The sequence below is a fragment of the Pagrus major genome, chromosome 21 (assembly GCF_040436345.1).
Source record: "Pagrus major chromosome 21, Pma_NU_1.0".
NCBI lineage: Eukaryota > Metazoa > Chordata > Actinopteri > Spariformes > Sparidae > Pagrus > Pagrus major.
Window position 1 is genome coordinate 7,358,201 of NC_133235.1, and position 20,098 is coordinate 7,378,298.

General features: G+C 37.8%; 1 protein-coding gene across 1 annotated transcript in view; it reads right to left on the reverse strand.

The window, feature by feature from the left end:
* Positions 1-20,098, reverse strand: part of pappa2 (pappalysin 2) — a 75,223-nt gene that overhangs the window by 8,786 nt on the left and 46,339 nt on the right. The window contains exons 16-25 of the mRNA XM_073491615.1: positions 18,089-18,224; positions 17,787-17,961; positions 16,895-16,960; positions 16,710-16,806; positions 15,303-15,480; positions 11,835-12,048; positions 9,966-10,134; positions 9,066-9,198; positions 7,730-7,851; positions 4,086-4,157 (exon numbers count right to left, since the gene is read on the reverse strand). Of these exons, the coding sequence (XP_073347716.1) occupies positions 4,086-4,157; positions 7,730-7,851; positions 9,066-9,198; positions 9,966-10,134; positions 11,835-12,048; positions 15,303-15,480; positions 16,710-16,806; positions 16,895-16,960; positions 17,787-17,961; positions 18,089-18,224 (1,362 nt within the window). The remainder of the gene's footprint in view (positions 1-4,085; positions 4,158-7,729; positions 7,852-9,065; positions 9,199-9,965; positions 10,135-11,834; positions 12,049-15,302; positions 15,481-16,709; positions 16,807-16,894; positions 16,961-17,786; positions 17,962-18,088; positions 18,225-20,098) is intronic.

Sequence of the window (20,098 nt, forward strand, 5' to 3'; positions counted from 1 at the left end):
TTATCACATTGGTCAAACATTCTGTGAAAGTGTGAATGTATTTTTTGAAAGACACAGCGGGTATTTCGTCACTGATGTAACTCTTCTGGGAATGAATAGCAGATATAACCATTACAGAACAGTGTCAGCCTGGCAGTTGTACAGGGGCTGCTGTGTTAAGATGTCTGAGCTGACTTTGACACTCATTGTCAAATGGGTTTGAAGAAAGAATGGAAAGAGAGGTAGAGAAAGAGAGGGAGCAATGGCATCTGGATGAGATCTGGCATAAAGCATATGCAGCACATGTGGTCTGGTATAATTTACAGTGTTGTCATGGAGGAGTGAGTTATAAGCAACTGTTTTGCCTAGCAACATTCACGGGAAGGTGGAAGGGGAAAATGTAGTGCTGGCAGGTAAGAAGAATATTTTAATACCGTGAGACATCAACAGTTTATGTGTTCCATCGGTAGTTCCAGCCTTTTCTGAACCCAACAGATGAATGCCAAATAAAAACTATCTGGGTTTATGATTTTAGATGATTTACTGTCACTGCTAAAATATTACTGAGCAGACATGGATGTTAAATTGCTGATTAAACTAACTTTAAATTCATGCTATAGCGGCCTCTAGAGGTTGCAATGTTCATAATATCTAACAATATTAAGGCGTTAGAAGCAACAGACGACAAACTGATCATTTTGCTACCATTACTTGATCAGAGTAATTGGGAGTTGATCGTTGAATTTATACATACGCAAATGTGCGTACAAATTAATGTTTTGGCCTGATGGTGGCACCACCATCAGTGTGAAAGTTCATTGTTGACACTGGAAGTAGGAGCAGTTTGACAAAATAATCATTAATAATGTCCACTATCAACTATTTTGGAAACACTTTATTTGAAGGGGTATGCATAAGACTGACGTGATACCTGTCAAAAACATGAAGGAGTCTTTATGAAGGTTTATGACATTAAGTGTCATTGGATCAGTTATGTCACTCTTAATGTGAGGTTGACATTGTTTGAGATGAATCTTACACCTAGCCCTCAGTGGGGTTGTAACAATTCATTGATCTAGATCAATATATTCATTCAATGATCAACAGTCCAGTGTGATTGATGCAAGGTTAAAGCATCAATCTATGTCATCATCACATTTTTAGACGTGTATTTGTTTTAAAATTCCCCTGTCACGTCCTTATCGCCTTTTCTGTCCTTCTTCCTAAACATTCAAACAGTGCGAGCGCCAAGCAGATAATGGCAAGAAGCCCAGAAAAAGACAATGAGGATATTTACTCCCCTCAGGAATAAATCAGCAGCATGGAAATATTTTGGATTTTGGATTTAACGGGACATCTCACTCAGCAGTCCAATAACTTCTTGCTCTTGCTACGGCAGTATTAGCTGCTCTAGTTCAGCAATGTTGACTGAAAAAACATGCATGCAGGCTGAGGCCATGATGAACTGTCAGGATATGCAATGACTTAAACCAACGGTGAATAAGAAAAAGTATCCACTAGCCACTAGGGTTATTTATGCAATGTAAAATGCAATAGGCTTAAGCTCATGACGGTGACAAGCAAAAACAATTGTTTTGTCTCTTTGACAGTTAATTTGACAGTTTGAAAGTTATTCTCTTGTTACATGTTCTTGTTGTTTCGCCATGTTTTATCTTTGTTAGTGGAGTCAATTTAAAGTAAATTTTACTGCACTTAACCAGTTACACTTTGTGAGTCTGTGTGTGTGTGTTATTGTGGCAAGATATGGTCCTGGATACACCTTTTGTAGCAGAACTACCACAGAAGCAGTTTTGAGGTGTCCATATGTCTATCAGTCAGTCTGTGGAAAGATTTTTTTCAGCTCAAAGGCACAACCACCATGTAAGCAGTCACGAAACTTTACAGGTCTGTAGTGTACTTTGAAGATGGGTGTGGGCTGACCCATGAGTACAAACGTAACAACGCAGTGGCTGGTGTCTCTAGTTTATGTCTTGTTTCTTTTATAGCCAACCTATCAACCTCAGCGTTAGTGTTGGCCAGCAAGAGAGTAAGAGAGTAAGATAACTTTCTTATTAACACCTACTCATTTATAATAGTTTGTCACTGTAGGCTATCATTCTGTGTTTGTTATAACATTACAATCTTATCTGTCAAATAACAGGGTACTTTTATATTACCCTGTGTTGCAGTTGATGGTTTCACAGCTCGATGTCACTGCTGTTATTATGCGCTGGCTGGAGGTTAAGTCTGCATTCTGGAAGTCGTCACCCAATCATAATGCTTAGTCCTAGTTTACATACCTTGTGTTGTTATTTGGTGATTAATAACAAGCATAAACAAGCAAAAAAGGTCATTTCAAGTGACAATATTTTGGTTAGTTTGGACTTCCCACCAGAGTAAGCTCTGTGGTGCAATATCTACACAGCTATCATATCCAACTAACTAGTTTCAATGTATTGTGTATGTGGACTGTCATTAATATAACCTAAAGCTGTTGAAATTATCAATATCTCAATTCTCTTCTGGGCTCATTCCAAGATTTCATTGTGAGGTGGTGCTATCAGAGCCTCTCTTGTTAAGATGGCTGGATATGCTCATATGGGTAAATTGCTTTTTGAAAGCACACTGCTGATCCAATTTTGTCACTAGTGAGGGAATCAACAATGTAATGATGAAACAACTGAACTTGTTTTATCATCTTTAGTGAAGACTGGAGAAACAGTGCTAGATTAAGTTTTCATATTGAGAAGTGCATCAGATATATACGCCTCTGGGTTTTCTGCTTATTTCTTTGTTGTGCCTGTTTGTGCATGCTTGGTGGGTAAACAAGATCCAACAAGGAAAAATCCAGCACTTTTAGTTCATACCTATTAGCAACAAACATCTTCTGTCTTATATTAACTTGCTACCACTTTTGACATATTACCTTTCACAGTCACAAATGTAGTCATACATTGATACAAAAACTTAACTCCTAAAAGCATCCAGCAATAAATTCACAGAATGCCGTGTAATGTAAGCAAATGTAAGTAAGTATGTAAGCTAAAATTCTAATTTGTTACCTTGTCACTTTATGGGCAACTTTATCTGGCTCTCTTTGTAAAACAGCGTGAGAGCCAGCACACACGGAACAGACTATTTTAAATTACGTAGAAAGATTGAAAAGCCTTTTGTCAGCCTAAACAACTGATCTAAATCTAACATAATCCACTGATTAATCGATTTTCTTTTATCAGATAATCCATTAGGTTTGGCAGGCGCACCAACATTTGATCATGCCAGGATCCTGAGGAAAAAAGCTTATTTGGATAGATTTGAAAAGAATTCTTGTAAGTTTATGGTGTGAGAATATCAATTTCTGCCTAAGATTTGTCATCAGGAAATCTGAAGCACATTGCACACTGCCTCTGGTATCTTGAGTAGTGATGACAACAGGAATACAGCATGTTTTGCTTCATGTTTAATATTATTGGAAAGGTCTGGCTAGGGTAGTAAATTTAATGCGGTTGTGCCCAGAAATGGTGTAATTGTTATTAGGATTAAGTATTCCCTATCTCGACATTAATAAAATATCGTTGATAATAATAGGATGAAAGCCAAACTGAGATCCTCCTGACCTTGAGGCTTTGAAAGAACACATACTAGACATGTTATGTAAGAACAGTTTTACGCTTTCACCTCAAAACGGAGGCACCAGTTGGTTAAGCAAGAGGTATCAAGCCCCATGTTCCCAAAGTGCCTTGGTGATCAGTTACACTGAGAGGTACTTATGTGCTGTCAGCATGAATGGACACCAAAGGACAACTGTGTATCACAGAAACCACCAAATATAAGATATAAAATGTACATGCAGCAACTCACTTTTTCCTCTTCTTACTGCATTAAAAACATCAGATCTGTGACATATAGGAAACATCTTAACTCTGGTTTCTCAGCTGCAGTAATTAATGGTCTATTCTTCTGTCAGGTACTGTGTGGCCACGGCTAAAATAGACATTCACTCGTTTAACAGTTTCAGAGTCCTGGGTGAGACTGATGTTGGATGAAAAGTATTTGCACATACTCGCGCATTTGATGCAGGACTGCTTGGCTGTTTGCACTCTTACCTCACAGGACTGGATGCAATGGATGTGTTCAGGGTCAGGGTACCACTTCATCACCCCTGTGCAGACTATTTTCTAAAAAATAAGCACATGAGGACAATGGTTGAGAAACGCAGTCACAGGAAAGGCTTAACCACTGTCTATGCCATAGAAAATAATAGTACATTCACATAACTAACAGAGTTTTTGTATGCTTGGGTCTCCATGTATTACTAGTTGAGGTAGAAGCACTGATTTAAAGTGAACATCCATTAATTAAATTGCCATACTATACTGTAGATGGATGCTAATGCCAACTTGTTTTGCCAAATTCTACACCGCAAAAAAGTGGCTCAAATATAAGGATGCTTTCTCTGGGAGCATGAATGTGCTTGACATTGGCAATATGTCATGCCTACTGGATTATTATACAATATTGTGAAAAACGTTGACGCGTGATGTTAGTGTGAAGGTGTGTTAGGAATGGTTAGTGTTCATCTTCTGAGGAGAATAAATGTTTGCTCAAAATTTCAGGGGATTCTGCAATTTGTATGAAAAATATACACAGTAAACACCATAAAAAAAGTCAGGGACATTACCAAAAATGCAAATTCTCTGAATCCATGACTATCCACTTCAAAGTTCACAGAATTCTGAGCCTTATTATTATTTTCTGTTTCCTGATACAAGAGGACACCATAGTGTGTAAATGGAAAAGAGTCAACATGAAATGGAAAAAAGTAATATACACCTATATGTACCTCCACATGTATGGTTGTAGTATTTTATTGGCAAACCCAGGAATTATATCTGTAATAGTATAGACTAAATACAGTTATGGTACCTTGAGCCAATTAGCCACTACTACTTGGCTTCCCTCACCAGAAACTGTTTTAAGACTACATCTTGCACTTACTCTGATTGCAGACCATGAAGATATCTTAGATATGTATTCATGAACATATGCAGTACATTATGACTTAAAGCTCGTGCTGCCCTCTGCAGTGTTACTCGTGGATGAAAACCTTGCGACGGAGGAGTAGTTGTTTGTTACAACTTAAGTGGATGCAAAACTCAACATTTTGTGGTGGAAGTTGGGTGAGGCTGTGGTCTTCTGTCATTCATTTGACCCCAAGAATTAACAAGGTGGTTAGCAGATAGCTGATTGACTAACAAATATGGACAGAGCAAGTGGATCCTCCCCTGTGATTTCCTGTGCAGGCTGACCCAGTGAGGGAGACCTGATTCTGAAGTATCTGAGATAACACAATGCCTTGAAATCACAAGGCAGTGTCAGAGGTATGGCGTAAGTAACAAGACCTCCATCCAACTATTCGACCTTGGCAAAGGTGGATTAACTGGCTGGCTGGCTGACTGACCACCCAAAAGTAAGGTGAAACCAGAGCAGTGTTTGCGACAGCGTTAACGTAGAAGCGATTTCTGAGATATGATATTGGGTAACATGACCCACCTTTAAAGCAAAGCAACAGCGCTCTTACTCCGACCCAAGATCTGACATTCCTCTGAGTTTGTTCGAGGGGACTTGTATACACTGTGTGTGTTAGAGATGTGTGTATTTCCTAAAAGGCTTGACGTCAACTGGAACCTTTAGTCTCGCTATCTGCCTGTGATTTCCAGTAATGCAAAAACACTTGAATGATAACGAACGCGCACTCAAGTACACAAGAGGTGGATTCTGTTGTGTGATAGTGTGTTATTAGCTGATGCAGCTGGGAATTAAAAATGTTTTCCTAGAAAATTTAAAAGATACTGCCTTGCCAGTGATTCAGTCAAGCATCTGATATGAAACACATTTGCACGTTATGATGAGTTCAAACATCTCAGCTGCAGTTCAACAGAGGGATTCATTTTAAGGCATTTGCAGTAACTCAAGGAGACTTTTGAAGCCATTTCAGATTAATTTATGTTTTTGTTACTACACTCAATGAAATGTGTCCAATTTAAAACAAATGCTTTTGGTCTCACTGAGGTTTAAATATCACTCAAACTAAAATTGTTATTTTTTGAATGCTAATGTTGATGACATAAGTAATCACTGATCTTTGAAATTATCTCACCTCAATAATTAATAAAAAAATCTAAGACTCTAATTTGTCCACATAAGTTCCTTTTAAAATTTGAATGTGGTTATAATTTATTTCCAGTGTAAAAATAGGCATAAATGGGGCATGCATCTGTGGGCATATGTTTTGTTGCAGCTAATAAGCAGCTGATTTAAATTTAAGCTAAACTGACAGTCATAGCACAAACCCTTTGTGTAGTTATTTTGTTAGCACAAAACACTTTTTGTTTATTATAAAACTTAGCTTGAAATGTCTCACAATCAAGCAAAGATTAAAAAGCCTCTGTGCAGAGGTTTCATGTGGCACATAATGACATTAGCAACCAGAGATATAAATATTCATTTGGATACAGGTACAGTAGCTAACAGAGACTTTCACTGCAAATATGCATGGCTGAAAATTCTCTGTTGTTTATGTCAGCTGTCTTAAACTGTGATTAACTTTGCTTTGTGTTTATCAGTAAAGGTGAGTTAGTCTGGAGCAGTAGCTCAGTGTATGATCCATGATGTTCTTCAGACCGCCAGATGTTTGGATGCATTATTCATTGTAATGGATGTTTTTTTGTAAAAATATCTGCACTGTTTGTGAGCAGATCGGCTTTCACAGCACCCTGGACTGGTCGCATGGCAGCAAGAAAGCAAAACAACAACTGTTTCACAAAACCTGCCAAGAATTTCTAGGTGGTAGCAAAAGCAAAAGCACAAGCTCTTGCGCAGTTGGGGCTATTTAAGCCAATCAAGAGATCTAATTTTTTCACCTCATCATGATTTATCATTAAAACAGCTTGGCAACAGGTGCAACCAGTTCTTCAAGCTGCTCTGTGCAGCACTACCTCTCAAAGCTTTGTAATTGAATGATCTGGATCAAATAGACATTGATTAGAAGCATACTATTACTATATTTATATATTTAGTACTAGGGGTAAAGGTCATAATATCTTGCCTGCTTAAATTGAAATTAGGCAGTTTTTTCACCCATCTCTCAAGTCTCCAAAACTTTTGGAAGTGCATTACCACATCGCTAGTTAACACTTGGTATGGTTTAGTCAGCAGCTCAGTAAAGTAAATTAAACACCAGCATGAACCTTTAAAGCAGGGTGGGGCAGGCTCATACCAGATTTTGCAGACTGACAGTATTTAAGCTGCTGTCGTAAAAGGCCAAAACTTTGTTCAAATGTCAGCAAGATTTGTTGTTAGTATGTTTCTCCTTTCCAGATTTGTGAATGTGTGGCAATATTACTTGTGAAACTGTAACAGAAAACATTTCCCTTGGTTGGCTGCTGTTTTGACTTTTCAGTTTGCTGTGTTAAGTTCTGCTTAAATTCTGCTTATTACAAAAAGATTAACTGAACACTTAACTACTGTACATACATCTTGGTTACATTTTAGTATAAATATACTGTACATTATTATAATTCTGCATTGGTTATAGAAAAATTAACTTTATTGTTTTGGAGTTATTTAGTGTTTGTTAAGTGCTGGTACAGAACAGAATAGAACTGAAGTAACCTTAAGTGAACCCAAACAGAATCACTGGAGAAAAAACAAATCGAGGTTACTTGACTCTCCTCCTCAGGTGTCTCACCTCGACTTTAGTCGGGAGCATCCAGTGCTTTAAAGAATCAGCCGTAGTGCCATTGGGCAGGACCACAGGGTCACGCAGATCCATGTCCAGAGCCACAATGCAAGTTGGGTAGCAAACGGCACCTGCAAGGAAAAGGAAGAAGAAGAAAAAAACATAAATCAAATAACACTTACCTCTAATGCTCATTAGCATCTGTTGAATTTATTCATGATTAAACATTGAGGAAAAAACAGACCACATAACTTCAGACCACACCATCATCTGTCATCCGTGGTCTGCACTCTTGGCCACCATCACTGTAGGAGGGCTTCTACTGTGTGTGTGTGTGTGTGTGTGTGTGTGTGTGTGTGTGTGTGTGTGTGTGTGTGTGTGTGTGTGTGTGTGTGTGTGTTAAGTCTGTTTGTTGGTTCAAAAGTAAGCTTCTGCCATTTATTTATCAATACATGTTTCTACTATAGTGTGTCAGTATAATTCAACTGTAGCTTGACAAACTGTCCATTTGTCAGGATGGAATGTCATGATTTACATTTCAGTTTTTGACGCTGCCAAACAACTAAACACTCAAATAAATGCTTCAATAGCTCATTTATTACCATGATAAGTTGGTAGAAGATATATTTTACTTATATCTACGTTGGATCAGTACAGTAAGATGCCTAAAATGCCTCTGTCTGTATCTATATGGTACAAAGCACCCACAGTTGCATAATCATCTAAAGCTGTTGTAACAATAGATTGTTGATTTTCTTATTGGCGTCTGAATCCAGATCTGCACTGACATACACACAATGGGATGTGTGTACCAGATGAAATAGTGCTGTGGTGTAATTGGCCAGTTATGATTGTTTACTTCTATCAATGTGTGGTGTCTGTGCTGCAATTCACTCTCTCATACTGAATGTATACTCTTTTGTCAATTTGCAGAAGAGCCTTTGTTGTTGTCATGGCTGGATATATAAGACATTACTATCTGAAACTGTAACCTTAGGCGTAAATAAATCAAATCTGACTTTAAAGATCAGACTGTTCAGAGCTGGTTTGAGATGGTCAAAATGATGCTGTAATATGTTTCAGCATTTCTTGTCCCTCAATCTTAAATGATCACCATTTTTAGACATTTTTCTGTTTTGTTTTTCACTGTCTACACTTGGATCTGGACCAGATCATTTTGTATAGAGTGAGTTGGCAAATGACTCAATCAAAGAATACCAAAAGAAAATGAGGAATGAGTTGGAGAAGATGCTCTACTCTAAGTAGTGTGTGACAAGACAAGCCAAAGACCAGACAGGCTACAGTTTATGGCTTTATTTCCTTTGACAGAAGAAGTTACACTCACCGACATCCCTCCCCTGGTCACAGCTGTACTCTACAGAGTTGAGATCAGGAGGAGGAGAGCATGATCCCTGAAGCTTGGAGCACATGGTGAACTCTGCAGTCCATTCACCATCCTTAGTGCAGCGAATCTCCCTCTGGAAACAAACACAGATACTAACATTCATTGTGGTCATCAAGAGCTTATGTGCGGTCTACACTTCTGCTGCACTGTCTTCACACAACTCACGAGAAATAGTCAGCCAGTTTAGTTCCAACCATAATTTAGTTGTTTATTATTGTTTTGCATTGTTGAGCAGTCACATGGATAAATATAAAGCTCTCTAAACAGACAGGCCTCCACAGATGAGTCATTCGTCAAATGAATAAATGAATTCAAACACTCTCAATATGAAAAACAGTTTAAATGCCTCATAATTGTTCTAACATGCATACTAAATGTGGCTTCAATAAAGAGATGGCGCCCAGAAATTCAAAGGAGCACTCTTATAAAAAATATTATATTGTAGTTTGACCATGTCATCCTCTATATTTGGGAAACTTGGTGGAAGTACACCCATTTCTTATACACTTAAAGTGGCAGCCTTTGTAGAAGACTCCTCATGCTTCATTCAAGCTCCATAAGTAAAATGATTCCTCTTGTAGTCTGGAGAAAAACACAACAGCAGTGCAGCAACACGTTCATGACAAGGTGTTAGGGATGTATGACTGTAGCCAAAACCACAGCTACTGTGCATACAGTGTGTGTCTAAAAGGAATGCCTACAGTGTATCATGTCTGACATCAGAACAAAAGTTGATTAAAAAAATGCACTGACTTGATGGTCACATGACTGATGATAATAATGTGATCAAAAGTACTTCTATTTGACCTGAGGAGTAGAGGACGGCTGTTGAAATCTTACATTTTCTGCTGCATCTGGGCACTGCAGGGTGCAGTGGGAGTCAAAGAACAGGTCATTGGTGCAGGTATACATGCCCTGGAATACATCAGGTGGGGCTGGGCAGGACACCGGCTCACAGCTAGTTTCCTCCCACTGACCTCCCTCCAGGCACTCCAACTTGAAGTACTTCCTAGAGGCAAATAAACACATCTCTAGGTGATCTAAATTTGAGGCAACACAGGTTTTGCAGATTTTAAATGACCTTTTGAGGAGGAGAGAAGAAATTATGGCTGGTGTTCTGTGGCCAGTACTATGACACTGTTTTCCTTTCTATAGGTGGCAGCCAGTTCATGCTCAGTTTTTGTTTTTTTTATTACATTCTAACCATACTGCTGTACATTTATACTAGATGTTTCACAGGTATGATCCACCTGAAAGATGAGTTCAGAACAAAAATGTAACATTTCATGGTGGCTGAATTACTATTGTGTTGTATAATTGAAAAGTTGTTTATTCAGAAACATTGCGTATATTCAGGTTTATTGTAACAAACTCCCTGTTGAACCACATGCACTCTATACCCCTGCTCACCTTCTCTACTGTCTCACTTTACTTTTACTGTTCCAATAACAAAAAACATACTGACCATTCTACCGTAAAACAGATCTCCGGCGTGGTGCATGTAGTGTGTAAATGCAACAGTATGTTTTACAATACAAGTTTATGTGGGTACATGTGTCGAAGGTAAGCGTAAAAAGCCTGTTTAAAGCTCTTTAATAGCTGCTGCTGTTCACTTTCACATGTTGGACTAATAAAGCATCAGGGGTTATTAAAATGTTTACGCATACGTTTAAGAAAGCGTAACTCATAAAGATACCCAGCTGCAAATAGATCTTTACATGAAATAGTGTTTTGCCATGTTTGATGGAAATTTAATGTAATACAAAACGATAATATGTATATTTTTACTACCCTTATATGATGGTAAAAGTCATCTTGTTAGATATTTGATACACTGGACTTGAATTACAATTCAAGACTATACAACAAGGAAAATATAGCATTAATATGTAGAGTAAATTGTACATGAACTCAACAACTGCTAACATACAGACTGAACTATGTGAAGAGAGATAGCTGACCCTGTGTAAAGCAGGGCCTAAACTTACCCCGGAGGCTGTGTCTCCCTTCATCTCATTAACAGCATGTGAACTGTGTTCAGTAATGAGGAGTTACCTAATGAATACAATTGGCAATGTAATGACGAGGCCCAGTTAGCAGCGGTACATATTTTATTGGACCCTACTGTGAGCTTGTTCCGAAACAGAATCTCCTTTTACAGATGATGGACCCAAAAATGCCTCTTTAAACTGTACCCATTGATATTTAAAGCTTTGCCCCTGGGGTTTGGGTGTTGTGATGTGATTCATTGGCAGACTGTTGCACAAAATACCTAAATCAAAGATCCTAATTTTATTAAGCAATGCGTAATGGGAATCTTGTAAAATAAAGGAAAAGAAGGAATTTCCTCCATTACGCAGGAGGCATGTGTGATAAAACACTGCATTTACTTTGGTTTGCTGTCTACGCAGACTTACTAGTATTATAAGGCACTTAAAGCCACTCCACAACCTACAATATGTGATTAAAGAAATAGTTCTTACAGTTTTTTTTGTTTTGTCCATGTACGTCAAAAGGAATAAAAGGTGTCAGTGGAAATAAATTAAAGAGAACATTATACAGTATTTGCCCCATTACGGATAATTAAAGATGCCATATACTGCTTTTAATACACATTTTAGATGTAAGTGATGCTAGTAGAAATGCCCCCCAAAACCCTGGCAGCTGCACTCTCTGTCCACAAAGCTGCTAACAGTTCCAAACACTGACCTTGGTGTCTTCTTTTTAAGGCCCCCTGTTACATAAAAACCTGTGTTGCATTTGTAACGGCAGACAGAGCCAACGTCGTGCCCTGAGGCCAGACAGTCTGCTGTAAGCAGCTTGGCATCAGGTATGTTTGGAACCTCTGGACACTCGATCTTGCAGTAGGCCTCTGGGAAAGACCACAGACCGTCCTCCAAACACACCAACCTGTCACTGTCACCTGAGGAGAGGGAAGCGTCAGGGAGGGGAGAAGTTTAGAATATAGTTGGGCAGAAGTGTACCTAACACAACTGTGCAATGCAGAAAACTATACTAACTAAACAATTTTCTGTTTTTCTATTTCTGCCTGTATTATTGTAAACTTGCATTGCTGGTATTGATGTACTGAATTTGTTTTGTGTTGTATCATACTGAACTTGGAGCTAGAAAAGTTATCATGTTTGTAAGGCTCATTTGACTGGTATGGTTGTACAACTATACAATCTACTTCTGACCTGTGATGAAATTTACAGCCCGACTGATACAGAATATTTGTGGCTGATGCCTATACTGATATTAGTGAAAAATTCCAATATTGATTTATCCACTGATATTCTTATGCACACATACACACACACACACACATACACACACAATGCAATTTTTTTGCAATGATCCCTCAGATAAGGTTATCAATACATGTCATATGCAATTAATAAACATTTGTACAGTACGTATGTAATAGAGGATATTTTACAGTTTAACATAAAAAATGTACTGTCCAAATTGAGATGAGTTCACTGAAACAATAAGCTTCACTAGAAATTTAATAATTCACCCCAAGCATCCTTTTCTGCATTACATTGCTTAAAAATAAATACAGGCAGGCAGGTATGAGTTATTTTGTGTGGATTTGACTAGCTTGAACTTACTTGAATGAAACTGCAGATTTTATATGACAATAACTTTCTTGAGACTTTATAACATTTGCTGAACAGTGGCCACAAAGTGTTATCTATCTGAAGCTAGCAAACATTAGCTAACATTAGAGCAGTGGGTCTCAACCTTTTTTGGGCCAGCACCCCCATATGCATTATCCAGGTCCCTTACTGCCCTCTATCAAATAAAATATTAATATCATGAATATTATTATTATTATTACTCTTGCTATTATTTATATAATTTATCATACTAAATTTTGTATTATTATATTATTTAATGTATTAATTTATTTGTACTCTTATTACATATATTGTTATTATTTTGTCAAATCATTAAAAAGCATGTCATCGAAATATCAATTAACCGATTTGATTTAGCTGGACAGTAATGAATTGATTGGTTATTACAATCACAAGTTACATTCATTATTTATTTTTATATTTTTCAATTATTTTTAATTGATTTTACACATTATGACAGCTGTAGCCTAAAAAATACGATTTGCTGAAATCTGATTATTTCTCCTTATTTAATTTTGAGTTTCACGTTTCATGTTTCCCTTTCCCCCTACAATTTCCTCTTTTCAAATGCTTTCAGTTTGAGCGTTTCCATTTCAACATTTGCATTTTAAATTGACTTTTTCTTTTTTCTCACTTTAGCCTACATTTTAATAAACTACATGTTTTGTTTTAAGTTTATTTATGATCTGATTATTTCTAGTTGTGTAGCAAAAATAATAATCTTTTTTAATTGTATTTGGACCAAATGTCGCAGTAGTAGCAAAACGCCTGAGTGTATTGAACTGAGCAACAGTTTATTTAATTGTTTATAAATTCAAGTTTGTTTTGTTGCTTATTTCAAAAGTTACATAGCCTTGCTTTAAAATATATATTTATAAGAGTTATATGTTCTGTATTTAACAGCTACAACTTAAAGAAATAGACATGGCAAGCACAAGTAGGTCAACATAATGGATTCATTTCTGTCCCAAGAAACATTCTGGTTTTGTTTCATGGCTCTGTCTTGTACAGTTATGAGGAGAAGGAGACTATGGCTTCAGCGTAGCCCAAAGCTAATATTTTCTATGCCTGTATGGCCCCATATGAAGCATGAGTGTTGGTATGTGTGGAGAATCATAACAACCTAAACCTTTCACAATTTTTATTAGGTCTGTAAAATGTAATGAATCTTTAACATGGCATCACATGTTTTATAAGCTATTTAAACATTGGGCTGGTGTTGTGATTATCAAAATCCATTACAGCTGTACTGGTGTGTACTGCACACATTCTTGTGAACTACAAAGTGTGCTTTTACTGCTGAGTAATGCATGATGGCCTCCAAACATATTTTACTAAACCAAAAGCCACAAATAGAATTACTTCTGCACAATCTGTATTTAGATCATGAATACATGGGTCTAACTGCTGACTCTACTTTGACATTTGAGCGTTCGCTGTGGCTTCTGACCACAAACACAAGTGTGTGGACATCACGCTCGTTCCATCTAATCACTTCAAGAAGCATCTACTACATTGCGTAACTTGCATTGCTAAAGTGGGGTAATGTTTTAAACTTGTGTGTGTAACTATGAATTTGTGCGTGTTTGGTGGTTCTCCTAATTATGGCTGCCACAGGCAATATTGGTTCTGACTCGTTATGGTGCAAGTGGTGTTTTCAAAAACATTGTGGACATCTGAGTAGAGGGAAACTGTGTGTGTGTGTGTGTGTGTAAAGGGAACAGGAATATGCCATGTAAATGTTTCTATCAGTGTTCATCCTGAATTTCAGTAACATTTTAATGGCCACAAAGCTGTATAAGGATATAAGGAGCAAGCCTCACTGAGAGAAGACATGGCTGTGATTTTGTAAATGGCATTTTATTGCAACACTGTAGATTAGTTCCCCTTGTCTGAGCTGTTTTTCAAACTAATTAGTTTTACATAAACACTGACTGTAAGAACAACAGGATGCACCCTGTAAAAAAACAGGCCTCCAATTTTAAAGTGTAAATTGTAAGCGTAAAATCAAGGTTTAATGTCCATTTCATTTTATGGACTGTAGCTTACATCATCTTACTGTGGTTTGTCTGTTTACCAGACGGAGCTGCAACTGTCAGAAGGTGGGTCTAATGGTAGCTGCAGAGAGCTTTAGTTAGTAATTGAAAGGTATATTTGATTGAGAGATTTTGGCCACTTGTTGACCTCCATAATTCAGTGATAATAATACTCATCAGAAACTAAAAAGAATGTTCTTTAAATGAGGCCGTTTGATTCCAAAAGGGCTTGTTTGTCAGTTTGAATGAAACTCAGTGAATTTTGGTTTATCTCATTGGGAAAAGCAGCTGATAAGTGACCAAAGTATCACACTCTTGAGGTCATGAGGTAGAAAAATAGATATGTCTTTGCATTGTTAGCCTGATACTGGTGCTATGAAGTGTGACCATATACTTTACTTTGTTGTTTCTCGTTGCTCCACTGATGATTGACAAAGAATATGCAATAGACAAGACTAGATTAGACCTAGAACAAAACAGAAGAATCCATAACTTACCTTGTAGTATAGCTGGTGAGCCACAGGTGAAGGAGCATTGTTTGCCAAAAGTGGTTCCCCAGGGGCAACTGAATATGGCGTGGTAGACATAAGACTGATCAGGCAGGCCGCAGTCTACAGGCTGACAGCTGACTACACGATCCCATGAACCATGGAAGCACTCCAGATGTGTTTCTCTCTGGAAGAAGAACGAAAATAGGAGTAACAAAGACAAAAGACAGAAAGGTGGGAATTTTGGTGCATTAAAAGGAAAACATACCATCTCAAATGTATGATATGCACATAAAGATGTGAAACTTCTTAAATTCAAAAAGGACTGACTTTTAGTGAAGAATCAACAAAAGCATCACATAATACGATCTGTAAACATGTCTTCTTTCAAGGTCTGATGATACGGGAAAACACAAATCTTACTAATTATACAGAATATCACTGAGGATAGTACTTCACACTTCTTTGTAGTTAACTATTGTGACCACAAAAAAATGCATATGATATTGTGTGAAGATATTTAGAATCAGTCTATTAAATTATCGGGAGGTCCCAACTGATTCCAATACCTATATTTAAGCCTTTGTGTCAACCTTTTGATTTTGTTGCTTTATACACCTAAGATTATACCTATTATACCATACCTATATGATTACTAAAATTCTGTCTGATTTAATGTATGTAGACAGTTTCTCAGACTGCCTTAACATGCAGTGCCATCTGTCAAAATAATCACATTAGACATAAAATCTGCTTGGTTTCCCTCATCGTTCATGTAGATGTACTGTAATTGAGTTATCCTAGTTTTTGGTGGCAAAGGAGAATGCAACCACAAATGTTGAGTGAGTAAAAGAAAACAAAATGTTACAAATAGTGGAACAAATGATTACATTACAACTCTAGCATTTGTAAGAGGAAAAATACTGTCAACCTTATGTCTGTCTTTCTTTTGAGACCTTGTTGCTGCCCCTCTTACATCTCTGTTCAAACTCTACACGCACCTAATTAATGAAAATGTCCCTCTCCTGCATACAAACAAGGCAATTTGTCAATACTTTAGAAGTTCAATGACTGTGTATGTGCTTAACTAGAAGTGGACACACAAAACATCTGCCAGGTCAGGACAGTTTGACTGTGGCCAGGTCTTGCTCAATATCTGAGGCCGTGTGAGGACATTTAATAAGAGTGTTGTGTGCATGCAATTCAATATGTATATGTGGTTTTATCAGTAATGAACATAACAAAAATAATAGGAATATGCATGTTATATAATATAACCTGTGATCAATAAAGCTATAATATAGATTATACACTACAATACACTTTTGTATCTAACTGGAGGTTAACTTAACATTAAGAAGGACATTGTATAATGTTATGTAAACAGTGCAACACGTAATACAGTATTCAGTGTACCTGGTGAGGTGGGGTTCTCTTGCCATTAACGACAGTAATACTGAAACCACGGTGACACTGAACAGAGCAGTGAGAGGCCTCCCCTCCTCCTGTACACCTACAGAGACAAACTGATATATAGATAGTTCTTTTGTTTGTGGTTTCAGCTCTCTGATTGGTCAGTGTTTCATTCCAAAAAGGCCTACCTGACAGAGGCGTGCTCTAACTTGGGAGGACTGCAGCTGTCCATCTGACACGGCTGCCGCAAACAGCTATTGCATGGATGGAGGGAGGAAAGAAGAGGGAGAGGGATGAGAGGCAGGGAGAGACACAGCAAGCAGCTAGGAGGCCTTTACTGATCACTTTCTCTGAATAAGCAAATTTAATCAGACTAAAGGAATACTCTTAAATTTAAAATGCCTTCCACAAAAATACCAAGACTGAACCTTTATCCTTTATACATGCTTATGTTTAAAGAAACTGCAAATTGTTTTGTTGAAATTGCTGATGAAATTATACTTTTTCCAACTAAAGTGAATGCTATATTAAAGGGACAAGCTGCCAATTTCACACATCAAAGTCTGTTTGCACAAGTTAAGAACTACTGCATCTGTGAAAAAAATTTAGACTTTTGTGCCTCCAGAGGGATCTCTGTGATCTCTGATAAATTAACTCAAGTGATGTCACTTTGGTCAGCATCAGGCAAGTTTGAAATTGAAAAAAAATCTGGGGGTGTGCAGTCAGAAAGAAGTGAGTTTATAGCTGTCTAATAATCTTTGCTTGAAACTAGTGGCTTGAGGCTACATTATTTGCTACTAGCATAACATGTCTAGATCTTTGAATGGTTGAGTTGCATTGTGGGTAATATAATTACCAGGAAGACAAGGAAGAAGAATGCATGGAATCAAAAACACAATATCTCTGGTTCGGCTACATGAAAGTGTGTGTGTGTGTGTGTGTGTGTGTGTGTGTGTGTGTGTGTGTGTGTGTGTGTGTGTGTGTGTGTGTGTGTGTGTGTGTGCGTGTGTGCGTGTGTGTGAGTGTGAGTGTGTGTCTGTAAGTAGGTAGTTGTGGGAGAGCCCACCCTCTGATGCGCACCCGGTCAGGGCGAAGGTGCTGAAGTGGCAGGAGGTCCTCAGGGCCACGCCTCCCACTGCCACAGAGGGGAAGGAGAACAGGAGAATAACCGAGGTCGTGATGAAGAAGGGCTGAGAGAGGTCATGGGTCACATTCACCACCAATGGGTTCCGATGGCATGAGAGGTCATGTGTTCCTAGGTAGTACAAGGGTTTCAAGTAGTCCTTTAGCTTCTAACTCTGTGGTTTGACTTTATCATATAGAAATATCTTATAGCTTTAAAAACAATTAAATACATACAAATAAAAATAAGTAAAAAGTACCTAGTGAGTGGTTCTTGCCAGTAATATCAGACAGGAGGATGGTGGCTGTCCTCCGACACTGCTCCCCAGACCACGACCCATCTGAAGCTAGGTACACGATCACAGAGGCTGCCACTCCAGGGTGAGCAAATCCCAGCTGGATCAATAAAAAAGCAGCAATTATTTCAAAGAAGAAAAGAAACTAAGAAAAAGAAGGTAGCAGATGCTATGTAAAGACCTTTTGACCTGTCATAGCAAGAAAAGCATTGAAAAAGTGCTACTTTTGACAACAGTATGTTGGCCATAGTTGATTTACACTATGAACTATAACATTTGCATTCCCTGAAGAAAATGCATATGATTACTGCATCCTCTGCTGATGCCTGCAGTGGGCAATGTGTAGAATATTCATTATTCTGTAAGTGGTCAATTTGTTATAAAATTCTGCGTTGATAGAGCTTTGCTAGTATAGTCAGTCAGACCAGATTTGTACTTTAGCACCACCTAGGGGTGAATGACATCACATTTCACAGCAGTGTTGATGATTTATGTCTAATGATGTCACCCAAAATTGCCGCCAATTGAACCATATGTGAAAAAGATATGACGGTATTTTATTAATGGCCACAGAGTTGGTGCCTTGCGTTAATATGTCATATACATGCTCATGGAGAACTCGTGTACCAAATTTCTTTTTCTTAAAGACAACAAAATTGTAGGAATACCATGTAAAAATTTGACTGTGCTGCCCCCTGGGAGTAGAATTGTATGATTTTTTACAGACATGCTGTGTAGCTTTATGTACAACATTCCCACCAAATGTGGTTCTAATTAATTAAGGACTGAAGAGTTATCACATGTCAAGTGCATAAAGCCACACCCTTAAATGTTTGATAACCCATAACAGACAAACAGAAAGTGATGCCAAAAATAAAAAGTTAGCTTTGTTTGATGTCATCTAAATATGGTATGTGCCAAATTTGGTGAAGATTGGATGAAATATGTGCCAAAAAAAGGCAAACAAGGTGTTTACCAAAAAATCTAAAATTGCAGTTGAAATGGATCGCACTGTACAAAAAACTCCAAACGGTTATTAGCCAATTGTAAAATGTTTAATAACAGAACACCTGGTGGCACTATTGAGCACATGTTTTAATATGTTCAGCATCTCTCCATAGGGCACCTGTATACCAAGTATGATTACTTGGTATACAGGTAGTTACTTTATGCAACTTTTGGGTTGCGTAACAAAATTAAAGTTTGGGAACTCCTTCACGCTACACAAATGATATACAGTTATTAATATAAAAAAAATACATACACATGCAGTACATCTTTTGAATCTGAGTCAGAGTGTTTGTAAACAGTAGCAACAAGATGGCGATGATAATGTGGTCAGCATCTTCATATTCAGTGTTTCAGCAATAAAGTCGAAAAAATGACGGTTAAAAAAACTGTAGCCTATGAGTACAGAAGAAGAAAAAGAATCGGAATAATGAAAGAAAGAAGAACAAAGACAATTAAAATGTCTTCATTCAGAACAAGATATGTTAGATTCCTGTCACAGCTTGGTTGTGCTTTGTGGTGATTGTGTCATGACTGGCCTCCATTGTAACCACTGTGATTCCAGGTTGACCCTTGTCTCTGTTCCCTGTGATAGAAATTTAGCTTTTCACAGCCACCTGTCAAGCCTTTAGACTGTAAGTGTTCCAAAAGATAGATTTTGGGTTGAGTATCACTTTAAAGAAATGTTGAAAGCTTTTAGAAAATGAGAAAGGGCTTCCGTAGGAAGAAGCAAAACTTTGAAATGAGAACGACGCCTTTGAAAAGAGCTGGCAGAGATGGATATGATAGGATGGCTTTTCAGACAGAGTGAGACTACATATTTAAGGTGAGCAAGGCTTTTCAGAGACAGAAAGAACACTTGAAGGAAAAGGAGGTGTTTCAGGGAGAGCTGGCACATATGGGTGTTATCATGAAGGCTTTTCAGACGGTGAAAGTGTCTTTAAGGATAAAGCGCGGCCTTCAAGA